The 24,025-nt window shown below is 38.8% G+C and overlaps 1 protein-coding gene across 1 annotated transcript in view; it reads left to right on the top strand.

Moving 5' to 3' along the window:
* LOC126091953 (transportin-3) overlaps positions 1–24,025 on the top strand; it is a 211,400-nt gene that overhangs the window by 180,014 nt on the left and 7,361 nt on the right. Inside the window, exons 15-16 of the mRNA XM_049907291.1 lie at positions 18,947–19,103; positions 19,947–20,114. Coding sequence (XP_049763248.1) covers positions 18,947–19,103; positions 19,947–20,114 — 325 coding nt within the window. The remainder of the gene's footprint in view (positions 1–18,946; positions 19,104–19,946; positions 20,115–24,025) is intronic.

The raw sequence follows: 24,025 nt of genomic DNA, 5'->3' as shown, positions 1-24,025 counted from the left end.
GAAGTCATGAGGACGAAGGCCTGCTGAAGTTGTGTAGAAGAGAAAAAGGAAATATCATTTTAAAACTTGAATGTAAAAATCAGGCATTTAATATTCAAGAGTCAATGATCTAGTTTGAGCATAAAGCAAGTTTTGAAAAAGAAAACTATTTTTTTCTCCCAGCTGTTGATACGCTATCAAAAATGCTATGTTTATGCAAAGACTATCGTGAAACGTATTCAGAACTGTACGGAATGCATTTATGGAAAAAATCCACAAACTTGCTTCTTAATTAAATAAATGTGTCTCCTGTAAAATTTTATTTTTTTGCATAAAGCAAGTTTTGCAAATATGGTCCTAAGTTGTGCTTTGATAGCTCAGTTGGTAGACCATTTTTCCGCAGAAGACATAGGTCCCAGGTTCTAGTCTGACATACAGTTTTAATCCTCCAGGAAGCTTCAGACCAGCACACACTCCGCCACAGAGTGAAAATTAATTCTGTAAACAATTCATTAATAATGTCAGATTGTGTCACATCTCTGATGACTTCATTAAAGATGGGTTATTTCTTGCCTTACTGAACTGAGCACTATTCCTTGCGTTTCTGAACTGAGGAAACTAGTGTAGTGTTGAAAGTCTCAATTTGTATTTTATAACGAAAATAATCAGTTATTGATAATATGTAAATGGATAGATAAAAAATCTACTTACAGAGCAGCGGCAGGGGGAAAAACACACACACACAAACACACACACACACACACACACACACACACACACACACACACACACACACACACTATTTTCCTATTCGTGCACGTAATTACATACCACCAGTTTGTGTTTTTGGTAGGTAATTACTTATAATAACAAGAACCAGTCACAACTGTACAGTGTTCTCAACCTTCCATATAAAGCACTCTTTCCCCCCCCCCCCCCCCCCCCCCCAATTATGTGTTACCAAGGGTCTCACTTTGTCCTAAACCTGCATTTAACCATGCTGCTTTGGAGAAGAACCTGCTTCCCTTTACACGTAATGTCAACTGGAAATACCACTTTGCAACTCAATCCCAGAACCTTTCCAACCAAACCTGACATTGAACCCTGCCTTGAACAGTTCCGACCATGATCCCAACTTGATCCACCACCTCAGCCTTAGAATCATCCCTTACAAGCCTTCCAAGAATTCTTTACATCCAGCATTGATTCACAATCTTTCCTCAGGACCCTGCAACAGGAACTTAACCTGTCCTCTGCAGAACTCCAGGCTCTACATTCCTTAAAAGCTAATGACTCCATCATTATCCTCGCAGCAGACAAATGATCTACCTCTGTGGTACTTTACCGACAGGAGTTTGTTAGTGAAGGTCTACACCAGCTGTCCGACACCTCTACATAGAGCATCTGCTATTGAGATCCCATCCCTGTGATTCAAACTGACCTGCAGTGCCTCCTAAAAACCTCAGGGTCCTCACAAGGACTTAAACCTCACTCCACAGAACTTCTTACCCCATTCAAAGCACGCATCCCCACCTTCTTCCTAAGATCCACCAATCGAGTCATCCTGGCTGTCCTATAGTTGCTGGATTCAAAGCACCCACCGAATGTATATGTGCCTTAGTTGATCGACACCTGTAACTCATAGTACAAAGACTTCCTTCCTATATCTAAGATAACAACCATTTCCTAGATTGTCTGAAATCCGTACCCATCTCACTCCCACTACACACCTTGCTTGTCACTAGTGATGCCGTCTCTATACCAACATCCTCCACATACATGGTCTGTCTGCTGCCAAACATTTCCTCAGTCAACGCCCACCTGATTCCAAGCCTATGACATCTTTCTTGGTTGGTTGGGTTGTTGTGGGGAGGAGACCAGACAGTCAGGTCATCGGTCTCATCGGATTAAGGGAAGGTTGGGGAAGGAAGTCGGCCGTGCCCTTTCAAAGGAACCATCCCGGCATTTACCTGGAGCGATTTAGGGAAATCACGGAAAACCTAAATCAGAATGGCCGGACGCGGGATTGAACCGTCGTCCTCCCGAATGCGAGTCCAGTGTGCTAACCACTGTGCCAACTCGCTCGGTTCACATCCTTCTTGCTCACCTTAATCAGCTTTATATTTACCAACAATTACTTCACCTTTGAGGGACAGACATACAGACAGATCAGGGGTACGGCCATGGGAACCAGGATGGCCCCTTCCTATGACAGCCTTTCCATGGGTTGCTTGGAGGAGGCTTTCCTGGGATCCATAAGCCTTCAGCCCTTGATTTGGTTTAGATACACTGATGACATCTTTGCCGCATGGACTAGTGGTGAGGTTGACCTGTTAAAATTCCTGGAATCTCTAAGTACCTTCTCCTAACTGAATTTCACATTGTTCTATTCCAAATCCAATGCCACTTCCCTTGATGTTGATCACAATCATCCTCACTGAAGGCCAGCTAAACACTTCTGTCTACATCAGACCTACTGACAAACAACAGAACTTACATTTTGACAGTTGCCATCCTTCCATGTGAAACGTTCCCTCCCATACAGCCTTGGCATTTGAGGCAAATGTATTTGTTCAGATGCAGTCTCTTTATCACTCTCACTTTAGCCTTCACTGGACGTGATTATCCCAAAAGCCTGGATTAAAAACTAGATTTCCTAGGCCATCACATCCAATCCTTGTACTGCTGATCCCTCCAAAAAACAACTTCAGAGGACTCCACTTGACACCCAATATTATATGAATTATATTATTGAATATGTTGATCATCTACTTTGACAAGATCATGACTTTCTAAAATCATGCCCTGAAACGAGATCCATTCTGTCTAAGATTTTACCCACCACACCTAGAATAGCTTTTCATCACCCTCCAAACCTCCGCAATATCTTTCTCCTACCCCTGTGGCCATCCCCGCTGCAAGACTTGCCCTATGCACCCTCCTACCATCACCTTTTCCAGCCCTCTAAGTGGCAAAGTGAGAGTCACCTGTGAAGTGGCATGTCGTATACGAGCTGTTACGTAAACACTGTTTGGTCTTCTACGTCAGCATGGCTACCACCCAGTTATCAGTCAGGATGAGTGGGCATAGGCAGAGGGTGTATATAGGCAACACACTATATCTTGTTGCAGCGCATGCTGCACAATGTGACAGTCATGACCACAGTGCCTGTTTCACCATAGGTGCCCATCTGGATCCTTCCGCCCAGACACCATTTTCTCAGAACTACGCTGGTGGGAATTAGCACTACAACATGTCCTTGTTTCTTGCCACCCATTTGGCCTTAAATTACGTTAATTTCTTCTGTCTCAGCATTTATTGACAGTAACTACTCCTTTCTTCACTCCATTTTAGTTTTCTACATCTTTCATTCTCTGACTTGTCTGTCCGCCGTCCCCCCTCCCACCTCTGTTACATACAAAGCAGTTAGCTTTTCAATCTTATTAATTCATGCATGATGATTTAGTAGTAATCTCTGTCTTGCATATTACCCTGTCTTCCAACATTAAGCTCTGAGGTTTTCAAATTTTGTCTGGTGCAGTCCCCAGCAGTCAGACTGTCTGTTATACTGTCCAGTAAGTCTCACGTGACCCCAGGTTCTGGGTGACTTTTCTGAACTACCCCTTTCCCTAAACCTCTCCAGTCCTTTCCCTCTTCCTTCCCCTTCAACTCTCCTGCCAGAAGAAGGAGCCACTGGCTCCAAAAGCTGGTAGAAGTTGTGTGTGTGTGTGTGTGTGTGTGTGTGTGTGTGTGTGTGTGTGTGTTTTTTTCCACTGCTGCCGTGTTGTGAGTAGGTTTTTTATCTATCCATTTACACTGAATTTGTATTTTGTAGGATGACAGCTCAAATTCCTTTCTGGCTATCCAGTTTTAGGTTTTGCATGATTTCCCTAAATTGCTTAAGGCAAATGTGAGGATGGGTCCATGAAAGGGACACCACTGTTGCCCTACCCAATCTGAGCTTGTATACTGTTCGCTCTGCCACTTTTCTGAATCTGTGACCTTGCCATTTTTCTCACTTGTCCACAACTAGCTATTAAGCTCCATCTCTTCTTTATCTCTCTCTACTTCTCTAGTAGCTTGCAGAGATGGAAGTCATACAATGAAAACTCTGGGCTGTATGTCTGAGTTTTCAAGATCTGTTTATTTTGTGCATAGTACTTCAATTTGTGTTGTTGTGGAAAGCTTCTGGTGATTACTTACCAGCTCAATAATTTCTTGTAACTGCATGGAGATAATTGTTTTGTCATGTTTCTGGGCATTTGTAAGAATGTTTTTATCCTTTAACTGGTTCTGAAATACGTTGCTAAAAATCTCTAGTATTTTTAACCCTTTTAATGCCAGACGTTTTCTCAAAAGATCATGTTAAAAGTGCCATGCGATTTTACAGTAAAATGCAGACCTCTGCCATACTTGCAATAAAATCTTAACTAATGCATAAAGGAATGTAATTTTTTTTTAATTTTTAGGGAATGCTGATGCCTACAGTAATATGTGCAATACACATTGTCAAAGAACATATTTTCAGAGAAAAAAATTATTTTAATGATGGGGTTTATCGAAAAAAATTAAAACTTTGATTTCAGTTTACTCTGAGACCCATCAAATGATGATATACTCAAAAATTTCAGGTATATATAGAATCTCTGTAGTTTCCTTAACAAAAACACCATAAAGGAATACAAAATTTTTTTTATTTCACTAAGGAAAAAAATCAAAAAGAACATAACATTAAAAAAAAAAATTGTTTTGCTCTGAACGTGTTCTCAGTTCTTCAGTCATAAATCACTGACAAATGTGAGGTTGCAGTTATGACAACTACTTGCACACATGCTGACCAACACATGAAGGATGCAGTCCTTTCTTGCAACAAACACACACTGTTCGTGAACGCCGCTTCTTATCCTTCGTAGAACAAACACTACAGTAGCGTTCCTTTCTCCCTGGAAGAGTCTCTACACCATATACTGTTGGAGCAGGTACATTTATATCTATTGCACTTGTGGTTGCAGTCCTTGCCTGAAACCACTGTTTAGAAAGTTTGCAAATGATTATGCTGTTAAACTTCAGCCGTGTCAGTGGTTTGTCGCTGGGGTTTAGGCTTTCCTTATACAAAACATATGCATTCAGCAACATCCTGGCAATTATGCTGAACACTACCTTCTTCCACATCTTGACAGTCCTCCTCTCATCTAAATAGCAGTATGCCATCATATCAGATGAGTCAATGCCACCCATATACTTATTATAATCAAAAATAACATCCGGTTTCTTGACCGACTGTCTATTGTGAATTGTCTTTTCTGATGATGTAGCAGAGGATGATGTACTCACAAGGAGGACTGGATTTCTCTGTGATTTCTTCTGTCTGAAGCCACAGAGAAGTATAAAAGATTTCTTGAAAAACTTTAGCTGACCTACAGCATAATTTGACAGAAGACCACGTGGCAGGAATTTTCTGTTTCTTCTAATTGTTCCTGTTAGATAAGTGCCAACTGAATACAGCTTTTCTGCTAGAGGAATAGATGTAAAAAAGTTATCGCAAAACACATGGCAACCTTTTTGCATGTAGCTCCCAAGAGCTAGTAGTTTCATGACAACTACATATCCCAGGCCATTCTCTTTTATTTCGTTTTTGTCATCATCACATTTTGCACCACGGTATGCATAAAACCCCAGGCAGTAATTTACGACTGAATCACACAGCATCCAAAATTTGACTCCCCATCTGTGATGATGTTTATTGGGAAGGTACTGGATTAGCTGTGAGTGCGCCTTTGTCCCAACAAGACTTTCATCGACACTCAGTTGCTGGTGTGGAGTGTAGTAGCGACGGAAAGCATTGTTGGCAATATCCACCAACACTTGAAACTTGGCTGTTGGATCATATAATGGGTGACCAGGAGGGTGAAGTTTCGAATTGTCTACAAAATGGAAAAACCGCAGCAACAACTGAAACCTGTTGCGTGAAAACATTTGTGAAAACCACGGTGTCAACAGGTTTGCATCAGTTGACCAATAACTAAAAATCATCAGTTTTTTTATCAGTCCCATATTCAAAATTACTGCTATAAAAGCCCTCATTTCTGCTACAGTTGTTGGTTGCCACTGTTTGATTCTCGAATTTGGCGATAAATGCGTAGACTGAATCACCTGGCGAGCATATCTGTTAGTCTCTGTCACCATAATCGTAAAAAGCTGCAGTGAGAAGAACAAATTGAAAAAATCAATTGGTGTGGCGTTTGCTGGTATATGTTTAGGGCCTGGTACTTCTGCATACACAAAGCTTGGAGGAGGTGGATTATCTGATGCCTCATCCATTACTTCAACAAAAGTATTTTCACTGCAATTTAGTTGCGTTTGGTCATCGTTGTCGTCATTTGCTGACGCACAATCGTCACTTGAAGAAGAAAACGACGAGTCCTCTTCTCCACCTGACATTTCATAATTCGATTCACTTTCTGCAAATCCTGCAAATTCATCTTCACTTCCACTACTTATCAAATTATTGTCTAAATCACGTGTATCGAACCGCAACTTCTTACTTGACGACGCCATGCTGCCGCGAAATAGTCGGTAAATAAACACCACCAGAGAAGTTTATTTTACTCGAAATATCGCACTGACAATCGAAAAGAAGATCGATATGCTGTGCCTTCGACCTTCCTTCTGCGTCTTGGCTAGGAAATACTAACAACTTTGCCTTTAAGCGCGGAAAAAATGAATGAGAACTGCATCACGATCAGATCGTTACTGGCATTTTTCGCCGAAAATCTGGATCACGATCAGATCGTATTTGGCACTAAAAGGGTTAACATCTTTCAAATAGGTGAGTGGGCCTGTTTCTTTACATGTTTGCATTCTTGCTTTAAGATAAGACCACTACTGCCAGAACACACAACAAAAGGTAGGATTTCATTGCTAAACGTCATCAAGAGTCACCATTTCTTACCAATCTATAACAGTTATCTTTGGCACTTAGTGTTGTCTGTACACAACAGCAGTCTTCTACTGTATGACCACTGGCTTACACATCATTATGTGCAAAGAGCTCAGATTTTTTGCTTATTCCTACAAAAATTATGTTTGGTACCCTTTCTGAGATTATGTGGCTAGAACTTTTATTTGAGCATTGCTTACAACCTAGGAGACCTTTCGCTAAAAGTCTTGTCTAACTTTGCTCTCAAATGACAGGTTTAATGTTTGTGTCCATTGCTTTGGGTAATAAGTTCTTAAGAATGTAAGTTTCCTCATTGATAAGCACCTTGTGAAGTTGCACTAGAGGCAATACCTTGTGGGTGAAGTGCATGTTGTGGATTAGTTTCTTTGAGGAGTTTATGAGAAAGAAACCCTGCCAATAGGAAAGAGATCAAGACTGAAACTTTGAATTTAGTTATGTTGCACACACAAATGACTGAGTTGGTAGTGCCTCACTTGGGAAAGGTCACTGTTTTAAGTTCCAGTCCATCACTAAGTTTTAATTGTGCAGCAAGTTTCTATAATAATAATAATAATAATAATAATAATAATAATAATAATTCTTACTTATTTGTCCATGGTAACTTATATCAAAGACTCATCATGTTTTGTGCCTTTAGAACAATATCATCATACCATAAATATAAATAATGTGTATAATGAGTAGCACATTTATATTGTTATGTAAATACCTGCTGCCACTGATTTACTATATACAAAAATAGCACTATAAATAATGGCATTCAGAACATTTCGAGTGATGATAACCATCTTTTAATTAACAACTGTTCTGCTCTTAAGATGATTTCCATGGAGTTGCGTTATACTATTTGGCAACTTGTTATAGAACTGTCTTCCATCAGGAAGTAGGCTGTGATCTGTAGCTCCTTTATTTCCCAAAATAATTTAATTAGATAGATAAATCCAATATCTATTATATCTGTCCAATTAAATTGATTGTTTTTGTTCTTTTATTTCTCATTAATCTTTGATAATCTCATCTGGCTCATGCTCTATGATGATGAATGTCTCTATTCATTGTGTTTATTTTTTAATTCTCTTTTACAAACATAATTATTTTAAGGGCATACACAGGTTACATACAGTCAGTAAATTATATTTGATGAAATCAGTACAGGATTGATATTTGCCATTATTAGAAATTATTGTGTGTACTGTCTTCTGAAGCCTGAATATCCTATACAGGTAGACTGTGAGAACCTCACTGCAAATTTCAGTCCAGTATCTCAAATGTGGGCAGGCTAAAGCATATATATTTTAGGACAGGGTAAGTTGTTATATTTGTTTTAGTGAGCCAGTAGCCAATTACAGAGGTAGCTGACATGCTCTCTCTACAGAAGATTTTCACCTAGTAAAATGCCTAGAAATTTATTTTTATCTGGTGTTTCAGCTGCAGAAGTGACTTGCTAATTGTGTCCACATGAGATTAATTATAATTTAGCAAGAATTACATCACAACTGTCTTCTGCGTGTACACACTCTAGCTCAAGAAAGGATTTATTCCAAATCCTATATCTCCTTTACTCCTAAGGTATTTATTCTGTATTAGATATTCTGTGATGTGGCCAAAGCTCTCTTTATTGTTTCAAAATGCTGCTATCTGTTCAGTACAACCTCAGATAATAAATGATGCGTTGTCAGCATAGTTCACAAACATCAAATTTTATGGCAGTGTTACGTCATTAATATATTATACAAAGAACAAAAATGGCCCAAGAATACATACCTATGGGACTCCACAGGTGAGAGTCCTGTCTGTTGATTTTCCTGTCAGTCTTATAGCATAGTTTGGCACATTTTCTTGCAGAAGTAAGAACTTTAGAAATTTAGTACCACACCTCTTATGCCATGAGTTCCTAATTTGGATTCAAGTACTGAATGGTTCACAGAATCAAAGATCTTAGACAAATCTAAAAGAGTCTCAGTGATTTTTTGAGCAAGTCGTGGAGATAAAGAGTTCCATGCACTGTCCAGCTTGTGGCCACTATCAAGTTTCATCAGATTTTCTGAATTATTTAATAATGAGTCCCAAAAAGCTGTTGCTGTGGTCAGAATTGTTTTTGTAAATTCCAGCCTTTTACAATAAGAGATTGTCCTTCACTGATCCCAGAAGGCCTTCTATCTTAGATGGTGGGTGGAAAACCATCTGAAATTTACAAAATGTTGCCAACAAAAGAAAGATAAGCTAAAGATTTAGCCAGCATGTTCTCCTCTTTATCCACTTCTTGATTCCTGGTTTCAACTGATTGAGCCCTGTTAATCTGCCAGATAGAATTTTCATTTTCTCTGAACACTGCACTGCCTTTAGGTGGGAAAGCCTTTTAGGCAGTTACCTAGATCTGAGACCGTGTTAGCTCTGTGTGCAAGTGTGTTAAGTACATGCATAGTTTGCATCGGGTATGACAAGTAGACACTTGTAATTACAAATTGGTATGAGTTTACTTACTATAAACTGATTGTCCCAGAGAGCCATTGTTTTTCTGGCTAACCAAGACATCCAAGAAAGGCAGACAACATCTTTCTCTATTTCCATAGTGAACTGGATGTTGTTATGAATGGAGTTGAGGTGTAGTAGAAACTCCACTGATTTATCTTCTCCATGAGGCCACATTATGAAAGTTTTGTCCACGTATCTCCAAAATACAGTTGGTTTAAAAGCAGCTGATTCGGTTGCTCTCTCCTTGAAATCCTCTATAAAAAGGTTGTCTACCAATTTGGATATTGTACTCAGCAGATTAACAGGACTCTATAAGTTAAAACCAAGAGCCAGGAACTGCATAAAGGGAGAACTTGCCAGCAAAATCTTCAGCTTATCTTCCCTTTATTGGTAATGTTTTGTTTAAGGTAGCAGTGGAGTATGATAAAACAATTATTCTGATCACAGAAACATCATCTTGTGACTCCATTATTAAAGACTCTGTGGAAATAGTACTGTTGGAAAATCAGATAAACTGTGATAATACCTACCAGTTGGACAGGGTATGTAACAGTACCATCTCCATGATTTGCTCTTATCAATGATGACACAGTACATCCATGACATCACTGAGTGGCAACCCAGAGGACAGCTTGAGTTCCGCAGTTCACCAGCGAGGGCACTGCTGCTAGGTACTGTGATCCACCTGCCAACTTGATTCTGACGCATATGCAGAATATTCACTGCACTCTATATATTGTGTAGTGGAGGACATTTTCATCAGTCTTCAATGGCTCCCTGAGGATGACTGGCAGCGCATACAGACTCTCACTGTTTTATCAGCAGTTTCTCCTCTTTCCCTGCAATACGTTCTGCACCCTATGTCACAACTATCCTCCTGTTTATGGGTGCAGGTGCAGGTATGAATGTGGGTGTGGGTTCTGACACCCATATGAATACTCAGTTTGCATAACAAATTTACTGGAACCACTTGCCAAGATTGTCAACTACACTACCCAAATACCAGTGAAGTGTACCGCATCCTATGTACCTGTAAAAATACATCACTTAGCATGATGAGATATTCTGGAAATAATAGGTTTCTGAACCATGAAAGAAAATACAGAAAGATGTACAAGAAATTCTGACGTGCTTCAGCAATGTTTCGTGGTATACAGAGGGTTTTTCAGAAGTGATAGTCAATATTCAGCGGTATGACAGGATGATCATTTGAAACAAAACATGAAGTAAACGTGGGCTCTAAAACACATACCTTAAGAGCTATGAGCAATTCTTGATCTTCGATATGTGAAACAAATCTCTTCTAGTGTAGGATCTTCGCTTTCCATAAATTGGGAAGTAGTAGTATGCACCAAAACAAGGAAAAAAATCCAGTAAATATGTGTTCCAAAGTGGTGAAGATGAAAGAGTGCTCATGCTCATAAGGTGTGCATTTTAGAGTAAATTGTTACTGAACTTTTTTTCTTGTTTTGGGCCATACTACCACTTCCCAGCAAAGAGCTAGCAGTAGAAGAGATTTGTTTCATAGTATCGAAGATCAGGAATTGCTCATAGCTCTTAAGGTATGCATTTTAGAGCACATGTTTACTTGACTTTTTTGTTTCAAATGATCATTGTCATGTCCCTGAATATTGACCGTCACTTCTGAAACATCCAATATATTATCCGTACCAATAATTCACGAGTAAAGGGGACCACTCACTACATAGCAGATGTGTTGAGTTGTCAACAGGCACATAAAATGGAATGAAAGCTTTGCTAGCTTTTGGACGAACCCTTCGATGAACTAAGAATAATACATATACTGTATACATGTGTAGGTTGGGTGTGTGGCGGAATATCACTTAAGGAGGGGTAGGGAGGATTGGGGCTAGGATATGTCATTTCTGGGCATGATGATTAGATAGTAGAAGCCCTGGCAAAGGACTGTAGCATCTCAACTGTGCCCTTCGTAAGGACTCCTACTGTCTACAGTCATGGCTGAAAATGAGGGACATTCTAAACCTCCTAAAGTAGTATTCTGCCACCCACTCACCCTACGGAACATCCTGATTCATCCCTTGCCATAAAAATCATATCCCTGTGCAAGACATGCCCAATTCACCTACCCTGAATTTCCTACTACAGTCCACTCTCAGGCTTGTCTTAGCGCATCGGAGGCAGGGCTACCTGTGAAAGCAGGCATGTCGTATACCAGCTCTGTTGAAATTTCTAAACAGCATTTTATGTTGGCGTCATCAGCAACCAGCTGTCCACCAGAATGAATGGGCACTGGCAAACTGTGGTCAAGAGCGGAGTTGATCTCCCATGGGTGGAACATGCTGTTGACCACAACATTTGCAAGTTCCACACTGCTGAGCACTCACACTTGAGTTCAGTGGCTGCTTCATAATTAGTGCCATCTGGACCTTCCCCAGCACCAGCTTTCCTGAGCTATGCAGATGAGAGTTATCCTTGCAACACATCCTTCTTTCTGTAATGTCGTGGCTTCATTTGTGACTAACCCACTGCACCCACACACTCGACCCGACAGTTTCTCCCTCATCTGTACTGTCACCTCCTACTGTCTGTCTCTCCCACATCTCTATCCCACTCATCTCCTGCCTTCTTCTGAGGTGTTGACTACCCCTTTCCCACTCTCCCTGTCTTTCTCCATCTACTGCTCTACCACCCCCCCCCCTCCTCCCAACATAACCCCTCCCCCAAGTGTACCTCCCAAACTCTAGTCTCAGCTAGCACAGTGCAACTGCATGTGCGCACATATGTTTGGGTTCACATGCATGCCTTTTTTGGCCATGAACTGTAGCTCATTAAAGGATTTGTGTGAAAGCTACCAAAGCTTTAATTTTGTGTGCCTGTCGACAACTCAGGGCTTCTACTGTTAAGTGAGTGGTATCCTTTACCCCTAAATTATTTTCATTCTGCCAAAACTTTTCTTACCTTATTTCTATTATCCATATAATTTATTTACATGTTGATTATTAGCACACTTGTTATTTAAAGGATCTATGGAAACTTTCAAGGATGTCAACAACTTGTAACAGAACGGAAGAAAAAGTAAGACAACACAAATAATATGTGGATATTACTCTTACATAAACCTCTGTTCCCTTGTAAACACAACAAAAGCTAATAGTCCTGCTTAAATGGCAGTAGAATCTCAGTATATATCTAATAACTGTTAACACTGCATGTCATTTATGTTACTGATACATTGGTAAATGTAAAGTACACACATCAACTAAAAGAAACCTGTGAACAGCAGTTCAATCACTGATGACAACAAGCCTAAATAATTTATTGGAAATATGCCATACACAGACATAAACTGCCCTTTATTGTTATTTATTTTTCTGTTAACACATATAAAGTAAGTTAGAAATGAAATTACATAATGTGTTACATAAACAACTGAATCGACATCTTTGGATATTAAGCACATTGCCAGTGACAAAAACATAATATCCACCATTAATATGCTGATTAAAACTAACATACATATAATGTTACTGGCAAACATCTTTGGGATGTGCTAAGAAAACAGGAAATAAGGCAAGTTAAATTGTATGAAAAAGTAGTACTCACATTAAGTAATACAAAGCACTATGCATTAGAGATAAATGTAGTGTGAAAGAGATGTTGTCTTCTGTAACGCTGTTGCTGCTGATCATAGGTACTTGCCCATAGTTACAGTTGAAGCCAGGAATGGTGCGTGCTGCTATAACTCTCCAAACTCCCACATTACACCCATGGGTGTCATTGGGTTTGGTACCCTTCCATTCCCCATTCATGAAGGACATTTTGGAGATTTAGGTTTGGAGCTGCAGAGGTTGGGTTTGAAGATGTGGGTGTCAAAGAGTCTTCCAGAATGTTTGCGAATGTTCACAAATGTTTCATTATCCTGTTGTGTTAGGGATATATTCCAGCTCAGAATGGTGTAATTCTGTAGATCAGTCTACTTTTGGAAGTCGAGTAGAGCAGATCAAGGAAAATTGAAAGTTATAGCAAGTGAAATAAATTTAAAGTGAATTCTTTAAAGTATTGAGCAGTGTTTTAAGTGGAATTTTAATGGGTTGAGAAATATTAAAGTTTAACGGTATGCCAAAACATAAACATAAAAAAGGTGGAGATCTTGCCAGTTGTGAATTTAAAAGAAGGAAACAGAAAGAACAGCAAGGAAAAGAAACAGATGAGAAGGAGGAAGTCCATTCATCTTGATAATAGAAGAGAGTGAATATGTTGAAAGAAAACTTAACAAGTGAAGGATGAGATTAAATTAGAGAAAAGGGCTAAATGAGACAGTCAGCAACCAAGAAAGAAGAAGACAAAATTAACTAATTAGTATTAACAATGACTGAAGTTCCTGAAAGATATTGATTGTGAGAATATGAACGAAATAATAAGTGTACAAGAAGTGCAAAGCAGAAAAAGTAGATATTACAGTTTGGCAGGTGAGGTATTCTATTATGATCTTGCTAAAGGGTGCAACAAATGCAAACACATTGATACTACAAAAATAGATAACGTATGTCACTTGGGTGGTGCAAAGAAATGCAGTAGAGAAAAGCCAGGAAAGTATTGCAAGAGGGACAAAAATTGATTAGCAGCATTAGAAACTCTGCTAGAATTATTTCATTATGTAACTAGTATTTTACATTGTAGGAAATACTGCAACCAGCAACATTTTCAATGACTTTATTGTATATTATATGTTTCTGGCCTGAGCTCATCACTGGATGGTAACATTAGTTTCTTTGCAAGTTTTACATTTGCATCTTAAAATATAATGAAGTTTTTGTGATTACATATTTTTTACACTCATATATGCTATATACATTGTACTTACTTGATGAAAAGCCCTCCTTTACATATTATAAGACACAGTTTTGATTTTCTTTTACAATCCATCCTGATCAATGAACTGAAATAAATACAAGATGGTAGATATATTTGTTTTCATTAACTGCTGATTTGGTGTGACAAAGAAAGTGATATGTGTACAGATATGGCACACTTGTTGATTACTTCAAAGCTACTGCTTTATAGTACTGATAATTTTATACAGTTAGACATTTAATTATTTAGGTTTTAAAGATGATGCTAATGCCAATCAAGATTTTTCTTTTTGTCAGTTAATTATTATTTCTGACATTTTAAGTTACAGGAGTTGTAGTTGTATGAAATTTTGGTGGTACATTTGGTTTTTCAATTCTAGTTGATCATTGCTGTCAGGTTTATTGAAGTTGTATATTTCTAATTCCTCAAACAAAGTCATCTGTACTCCGTTTGTAGCAAAATGTAATATCTTTAAGTTTGCTTCGATCCTTATCTCTGTGTTTCTGTGTTGGGCCAAAAATTATATATATAATGTAAAACTATGTAATCAAAAACTTTATTATGTTTTAGGACAAAAATGTAAAACTTGCAAAGAAGTCAATGTTAACATCTGATGATGCGCTCAGGCTTGAAACTAGTCATGGTACAATAAAATTATTCGAAAAAATTTGTGGCTGGTTGCAGTATTTCCTACAGTGCAATTTACAAAAACAGCTGTGGTGTTCTCTAACCAAAATAGATAAAATAAAGTGGTAACTTGTATTGTTGATTACTTAAATGGATATAATAGAATTTTTAAGTGTGAAATGCTAGAATTTTAATGATTTTATTAATGTTTATTTTTTTATAGTTTTTCTCGGGGGGGAAAAATGAAAATAATGATTTAGTGTAGTGGGTATTTTTTAGCTAAAATACATGTCACATCTCCATTACTTATAAGCTACAGAGTATTACTTGTTCAAGATATTCTGAATAATTTAACTTCAAACATTTTGGTATTGCTTAACTGTGTCTACACAGTATTGATAAGGAAACACTTGCAGTAATGCTTAACTCTTCGACTGCTGTTAACAAGTTTACACGTCGTGCTGCCTGCTGTGTCCTGGGTGCTAATGTTGAGTTCAGTCACAGCCGCCAGTTTTCCCCTTAGTGCAGTTGACGAGCTAAGTCGCACCCATTTGGCGGCCCCTTAGCGCAGATGCGTATAGACGAACTGCTGCCTGAGTGCTGATGACGAGATAAGTTGCACAGCAGACTTTCTGCCCCATGTCTCAGTAGCCTTTTGCAGTTCTGGCCGCCAGTTTGTCATCAGATTCTTTGTCTGTTGTGAGCCTAGATTTCACACTGCAGTTAACTGTTCATTGGAATTTACATCAGTGTTCTTCGCATCCTGTATTTTACAAAGAAAATGCCAAGGCGTTGTGGGTGCATTGAGGAAGAAATCGTGGAGATTATCACTAGGAACAACAGTGATAATGAACTACTTGATTTTGATAAAAGTGATAGCTCTTCCATAGACGTGAAAGCTTTAGTCATAAACTGTCCATGTCAGCAGGTGTGTCAGTTCATTCTCACATTTCAGCAAGAGGTGTTAGTTGTTATGAATCTGAAGAATCGGAAAGTGATAGGGAAACACCTATGAAGATATCACGCCTTAGTGATAAATTTGACTGGAAAGAAAATGATTATCAGCCAGTTACTCTCCCATTTGATGATATGCTATTGGGATGTGTGTGTCAAATCGGGAATGGGCCAAGTATTCTGTCAGTTTTCATGTTATTCTTTACAGAAGAACTGTTGAAATATGAAATATATAGCTGATGAAACAATTCGGTTTTATTTATTCACCAAGGAGAATACTCCAGAATCAGTTCATTGTCGAATATCAAAGTGGAAACATATTGAATGTGAAGAAATGTGTTGTTTCATAGCTGTTTGTCTTCTGATGCCTTTCATGAAAAAACTGAAAATTGGTGAATACTGGACCAGAGATGTTCTTCTCAATACTCCAATTTTTAGTGAGCTTATGTCAAGAGACCACATTTTGTTACTTATGAGAATGTTACATTTCAGCAACAACTCTGCCAATACTGGAGAAAACAGATTATTCAAAATTAGGAACATTGTTGATAAAATTCGTACCGCTTTCTGTTATGCATTTAATCCACAACGGAAACTAGGCAATGATGAAATTTTGTTACTACTCAAAGGACACTTATCTTTCAGACAATTCATTCTATTGAAACTGAGTAGATTTGTAATAAAAATATTTGTGTTATGTGATTGTAAGACTGGCTATGTCCTATATTTCACTGTTTATACAGGAACATCAACAGAGACTGAGTTACACAGTTTGGGGAAATGTGATAATGTAGTGGCTACACTTATAAAGCCCTATTTAGAACTTGGACTTACCTTCTACATCAAAAATTGCTACTCAAGCCCAGACTTATTTTCCTGGCTTCACTGTCACGGGGCCAACGCATGTCGTATTGTCCATAAGAACAGACACCACATGCCAAAACTTCAGAAGAAACTGAAAAAAGGAGATATTCAATTCATGTGTACTAATACAATGCTTACCATAAGTGTTGTTTCAAAACGGAATTGTGGATGTTGATCACAGGTAACACCACATAAATCATTGGCACAGGAAAGACTGAAAGAAATACTGGAGAGAAAATTAAGAAACCACAAAACAGTGTAGATTATAACTTGAATTTGGGAGTGATTGATCCTTCTGATACAGTGCTTAGCTCTGCTGAATGTATACAGAAAACAATGAAGTGGTATAAGTTATTCTTTTCTCATGTTCTCGATCTGTTTGTTTTAAATGCTCATGTCCTACACAGGTCACTAACATGTCATAAAATGCTGATAGCGTAGTTTCATCTGTCGCAAGTAAGGGAACTTATGAAAACACATGCATCAGAGCACAGAAAAGCTGCCAGGGGAAGGTGTCCTGATGAAAATCCTCTAAGGTTTGTGGGAGGGCATTTTCCAAACATCAAGGACATTTTCCAAACATTATAACAAGTGAGCATTCCAAGAAAAGTATGCTAACACGTAGATGCTGGAACAGAAAGTGTCGAGAAAGCAGGTACAAATGTAAAATTTGCAAGATACCATTGTGTGGCATATCCTGTTTTGAAAATTACCACACTAAAAATAAATTACTAATCACAGCACAGAACAAATACAAGACCGCTATCAGAAAGAAACTTTGAAAACAAAAACAAAATTATAAAAAAGTAAAAAACAAAATAAAAATATATGTTTAAGTTCACCAGTGCCAGTCCAAACCCAAATGGAAATTGTTCTTACCATTGCTCACAGTAAATTTCGATGTTATAGTGCAATATGAAAGATGATCCGTATGTTGCTTTCTCCTATAAACAATGTAATACGACATTTTGAACAACAAAAACAACATACAGTAATCTGTGGCTTAATTTATTCGTTTTTGAGGTAGTACAGTGAGGAACCCATAGAGAAATGCACATGTTATAAACAGGTATGCAAGAAAGAACAGTAAACAATTGAAGTAAATCTAACGAATCACATCACTTTCAGCATAAGCTACAAAAATCGTGTAAACAAACAAACTACTTAGTGATAGAAAGTAGTTTGAAGGATTCGGTTTGATTCTGCAGTAGTTCATTTTCAGAGAGCATTTGTTCTGTATCAGCTGTGAGAGGGCAGAGTGCTTCGCCTGGAGTCATAGTCACTCCAGAAACATTCAGCACAGGGTGAGTGGGGCAGGGCGAGCTGCTCTGACCTCAGCGGCGGCTCAAGGAACAGGCACTTAGCAAAGGTAGCTGGATTATGCCACGGGCCTCAGCATGTTAAGCAGATGGTTGTCCTCCAGCAGTCAAAGGGTTAAATATTGATGCAGAGAAGTTCCCTACTGGTCTTTATTGACTGGCTGAAGCGTATTACTCATGTGTCTCAGTTGTAATGTGCAGTCTATGGATCTAAATGCTTTTGATTCAATTCCCCGTAAATCCTAGGACTTTCCTCTGTTAGTTTTCATCTCTGACAGTGCTGGTTAAGTCAGATCAAAGATCGTAGGAAGGCAACAGTATACTACTTTTAATAGGATGATGCACAGTAAAGCACTGTGGTTCCCAAACCAACCTCTTTGTTGATGATGGCTTTATTTTATTTTATTCTTTTATGAATTTTCCTTGTTCTTCCTCCGTCGCTTTCCTCTCTCTGTTTTGTATAGTTCCTCACTACAACATTCACAATGAAGACAAGCCCATTTGTTTTAAGCTCTTCCATATTATCACGTATTTGACTCGCATTCGGAAGGACGACGGTTCAATCCCGCGTCCGGCCATCCTGATTTAGGTTTTCCGTGATTTCCCTAAATCACTCCAGGCAAATGCCGGGATGGTTCCTCTGAAAGGGCACGGCCGACTTCCTTCCCTAATCCAATGAGACCGATGACCACGCTGTCTGGTCTCCTTCCCCAAACCAACCAACCAATTATCACGTATTTGAATTGCTCTTATGAAAGATCACTTTGGCTGTGAAAAAATGTATATATGCTAGTGTAGTGCTGAATCATTATTAAACGGACACACGGGGCTATTAGTTGCAAAATATAATTTCTGTGAATATGGAGTGCCTTAATACTTTTGACATGTACAACTTTTTCAGTAACAGTTTGTTCCACATTTTACATTACAGGTTCTTACAGAGAGCACCAGTGGCATTTCTGCAAAGTGCAGCATTGACATCTATTTTACAATGTGCATTACTTGCATGCACGTTAGATCATAGAGATGCCAATGCATCAGTAATGAAGTTTTTTTATGATCTGATACACTCAGGAAGAGCTCGAGAGGTAAGAGAAAGTGAAATATTTATTGAAGTTTAAAGGGTGAATGAGATCTACAGTTGCCAACTGTTTTCATATCAAGTTATTTATAACAGAAATATTCTCCTTTATTTCCACATCAAGTCTGATACCTGTTTGAGTTGAATGATGTCCTGTTCCATAAAGGCTGTGTCACACAGGCCATGTTGCCATGATAGTGTATAATATGTAGCACATTCCACACAGGTTTCTCAAAAATGAAAAGAGGTTCTCACAAATACAACAGTGCATATTTGTGCACATGTTTACATCTACATGACGAGTGAAATACATCGTGAATCCAAAATTTATGAAGAATGGTGTTGAACTCTGTACACAGAATGCTTTTTAGCTGTATTGTTTTTATTTGTGCGAAACCTGTTGCTGTTTTTAACAAACTTGTGTGGAATGTGCTACATATTATCCACTATGATGTCAACATGTCATGTGTGATACAGTCATAATGAAACAGGACATATAAAAAGTTTTTAGAAGCTCAGAGGATGAGAGTCTTCAATTTGAAACCGGTCATCAAGAATAAATGGTACTGAAGGAGATCTTGATTATTAAAGCTCATCGATAATATATGCAGATCGCTCTGTTCTGTCTCTAATTATGAGAAATTTCAATCTTTATTGAATGTTAGCCATCAAGTATACAATTATAGCCCCCATCCCCACCCATATTTGTCTCTCTCGTTTTTTGTTGATATCAAGGCCAACCATAATGTCCATTGACATTTGCTAATCTTAGGTGACATCTTTATTCCATGCAATGTGCTTTGTTTTTGTAAATGCTGTGATGTAAGAACACTTATTGTTTGGTTTCCAGGAGGAAGCAGATTTCAAAATACGAAAAAGTCTTGTTGAAGGTATCATTCGTGAACATGGACAGACTCTCATTAGTAATTTAATCCATGCTTGTGTCTTCTACTTGCATTCCTACATGCTCTCTGATGTTGCTGATGTTATCATGGAATTAATGCATAGTGACAGAACTGTAAGTATGAATGTTTTTAATGCATTACCTTATTCATTTACTTACATAAAATACACACAACCACCCAAAAGCAAGACTCGTCTTCCATGTGTTGTGAATGTCTGTGTTTGTTGCAGTGCAGTTGCATAGCACAAATGTTTTTATTCCAAACCTACTTCTTTTGGAGGGTTGCAGAGCTTTTGGTACGGATGAAATGTGCTGCAAAATGTTGTGCAAATTTTATCAACAATATACCTAATTTTAAATAACCTGTCTCCTTCATTGCTGACAGAGTTCTCACTGAAGTGAAGCATTCCTAAAATTAACAGAAAACGGTCCCTGGACACAATTTCGCCAAAAACGGGAGTGTTCAAGAGTATGTCTGTGGACCAATAGTCACTGATTTTCAGCTTTTTCACACGAGCTATTAGCATACAAACAGCGACAAAGGAATGCAGTTCCTCAAAACCCGTTTCTTTCTGTTTGGACAAACGAGAATGCTCTGATTCTGGCGTATTTTCTTTCGTATATATAAAAAATCTGTTGGTTTCATCTGTTACAAATTTCATCAGTTCTTCTATTAAAAATGTCAGGAAATATAACAAAACACTCGAATCTGGCCCTAAACCACACTTGTGTCCAGAAGGTGAAGCATCAAACGCGTGCATAAATGGACAAAAATCACTTTTCTTCTAGTAAAACGTGTCACTAAAGCAAGCTCTTTCCACTGGCGCTTCATTATCACTCTCAGGCCCATCAGATTCTGAATGATATCCCTCCCTTGTTGACAGATGCATTGTTCCAGCTGAAGTACTCGGCACAGGACTGTTAATTCAAGATTCAGTCGAAGAATAATTACTATCATCGCTGTCAAAAACTTCATTCTCACTGTTGCTTCTAGTGAGAATTTCGATGATTTCTTCATCTGTACAACCATGACTGCATGCCATTTTCTTTTCATAACGTTAACAGCATCAACAGTCTGTAAAAGCATAGACGAAAACTGCAGCGCAAGAATACAGCATCAAACACTCAAGAGACTTCAACTGTGCCGGCAGAACTCTGAACAGCTACTAGGCACTCGGCATGAATATACGACTGGGCGCGTTAATGCTGCCAGAGGCCACAGGGGAAGAAGCGGCAGTGCATATCAACATGTCATGAGGTCACAGGTGCCACTAAGGCGGTATGCATAGACACGTTCAGAGTACCAGGTAGAAGGACTGGTGGCACAAGTAAACACATTCAGAGCACACAGGGACAGGTACAAAGGCATGTGTTAACACATCCAGAGCAGTTAAAGGGTTAAATCAACAGATGAAAAAGTATTACAGGATGTAGTGGATACCATTCAAGCTAAAGGAAGGAGTTACAGACTGAAAATCAAAACAACAAAAACAAAAGTAGTGGCTCTAGCAGGAAATAAAATGGTGAAGATAATGCAGAATCAAGGAATATTAGAACATGGGCAAAGCTTTAAATACCTAGTAAGCAGAATAGAAAGTGACTCGAGGAAGATCACAGAAATTAAAACCGAAAAGCAGTGGCAGAGAGGCCCTTTTGTAAGAAAAGGGGAGTTTCCTGCAGCAGTGCAGACAAATATTTGAAGAAAAGTCTAATAAAATGTTTCAAAAGGTGTAGCCTGTGTGGTGCTGAAATGTGGACAGCGAGGAAGAAAGATAGAACTAGGCTTTTTTGGTGGAGGCTACAAAGAGCAAGTTGGATGGCTAGATTGAAAAATGAGGAGATACTGAGAAGAGTGGGAGTGCAGAGAGGATTACTGAATGTAATAAAAAGAAGGAAAAGAAACTGGATTGGGCATATTAAAAAAGAAGAGGGTAAGAAGCTAATAAAAACAGCCTTAAGTAGTTACGTGGAAGGGAAGAAGAGATTTCAGATCCTGGATATGTACAGGACTGCAGCACATACAGCAACATTACAAAGGAAGCAATGGACCTCAGGAAATAGAGGAACAAACAACCTGCCTACATAGCAGAAAACTGATGTCAGTACAACAATAATTAGACAAAGGTAGATATTCATAATCAATTGTTTCTCACTAGGGTACAAAAAAATTAATAGTGGCATAAAGAAAGCATCAACCGAAACAAAAGTCTGACAATGCACTGCCGGAGGGAAATCTCTTAAGACAAAAAAGGGGTTAAAAAAAAGTAGTATAACAAGTGACATCACTTATTGTATACTGAAAATGTAAAATAAAGCACATGGGTCACATGGAAATTGTGTGTCCATCCCCTGACAACCTTTTGGTCAATATTGCGTTCATATAAAATTTTCTTCTCCTTCTTCATTGTAAAATGCCTCCATAGCAAAACGGTTAGTGTCACTACCTTCAGTGGGGAAGGATTCGTGTTTAATTCCTGGTACTTCCTCAGATTTTTTCTGAGGTAGGGAGGCATGGAGCAGCGTCCATTCAGACCCAAGGCGCCGAATAAGGAGCTGCTTGGACATAAAAGCAGTGGCGTCATCAAGATTCATCTTTTGGCAATAACGACTGAAGGGATTGACGATATGCTGATCGCATGTCCCACATTCATAAATTGTTCCTCTTGCTGCCTTGTAGGCAGCAGTTGGCTATTTGCAGCAGGTCTAAGACTGAAACCTTGAGCGATGGTCATATTTATGTATCTTGGGTGTATTTCCCAAAGTAGTGAAGCCTTGAGAAGTAGTTGCCATGATGTTTTCCCCCTCCTCCTCTATTCTCTTTATTGTGAGTTTGGAATAGCAAGCAATTACTGCAACCCTGTCTTTCACACATTCTAACGAGACTTTGCTTCTTCATTTGCCTCTTCCAACATAAATTGGGCAACAGTTGTCTAAGACAGCAGCGCTATCAGAACAACTGAATAGACATTCTCAGTGCTAGGGATGAGAATTTGCTTGTGGACAGGGGCCAATTACTTTGTGTAACTTCTATATGTTTGCACAAGGTTGATACTTTGTTGAGAACTGACTAGGTATTGGTGCTATTTTTACTGCCGAAATTTTCCTTAAAGGAAACTACATCATTTCAGAAAAGTCTGAGGTTGTGACTAATACTATCTGTAAAGCCATTAACATGAAGAGCAATGATCCTGTTACACACTGCTGGGACACACAAGACATTTCTTCAGTGTCTGTAGATGACTCCTTCATCTAGGATAATGTGCTGTGTCCAGCCTGTCATGAGAATTTTGATCCAGGAATAAATGTGTTCAAGTATTATAACCACTGATTTACTATCAACACAAACCCATCCAGGTGATAGCAGCATCACCTGTTGAGGAATGACTGCTAGTCAGACACATGTGCGGTGCATATAGTATCATAGAGCACGCTGCCTGTGTGTAGAATGGGCAAGGTGCAGAATCGATTTAAGTTTGACCGAGGGCAGATTGTGATGGCCCAGAGGTTCATCACAAACATTTTGGAAACTGCATGACTTGTCTGGTGTTCGAGGAGTGGTGTGCTGGGTGTCTTCAACAAGTAGCAAAACCAAGGGGAAGCCACATCCAGACATCGTGGGGTTGAGTGGCCGCCTGTGATTACAGGTGTCAACATCGTATTTTGGGCAGAGTGGTGAAATAGGACAGGCAACAAACTGTGACCGAACTAACATCAGACTTTAATGCTGGGCAGAGTACAAGTATGTCTGAACGCACAGTGCACCAGACACTGTTGAATGTCACAATATACCTTCAACATACAATTGTCAGTTGAGAGGCTGTTGTAACTATATTTCATATTAGTTCTATCTTCAAAGGTGACTGCTGCCTCCTAGAACTTGATCAGTCTTGCTGTGTGAGGATTTGGTGGACTCTAAATTCCAAAACCAGCAACTGGACAGCATTGTCACTCTTGTATTAGTTAAATTCTATTCATGCCTCTTTGACTACTGTGGAGTTTGACAGTGGAACATTGTTTAAATTGGA

Source organism: Schistocerca cancellata, chromosome 7 (genome assembly GCF_023864275.1).
Source record: "Schistocerca cancellata isolate TAMUIC-IGC-003103 chromosome 7, iqSchCanc2.1, whole genome shotgun sequence".
In the NCBI taxonomy this organism is placed as follows: Eukaryota; Metazoa; Arthropoda; class Insecta; order Orthoptera; family Acrididae; genus Schistocerca; species Schistocerca cancellata.
Note: the sequence above shows the minus strand (reverse complement) of the source record. Positions and strands in the feature narration are given on the sequence as shown.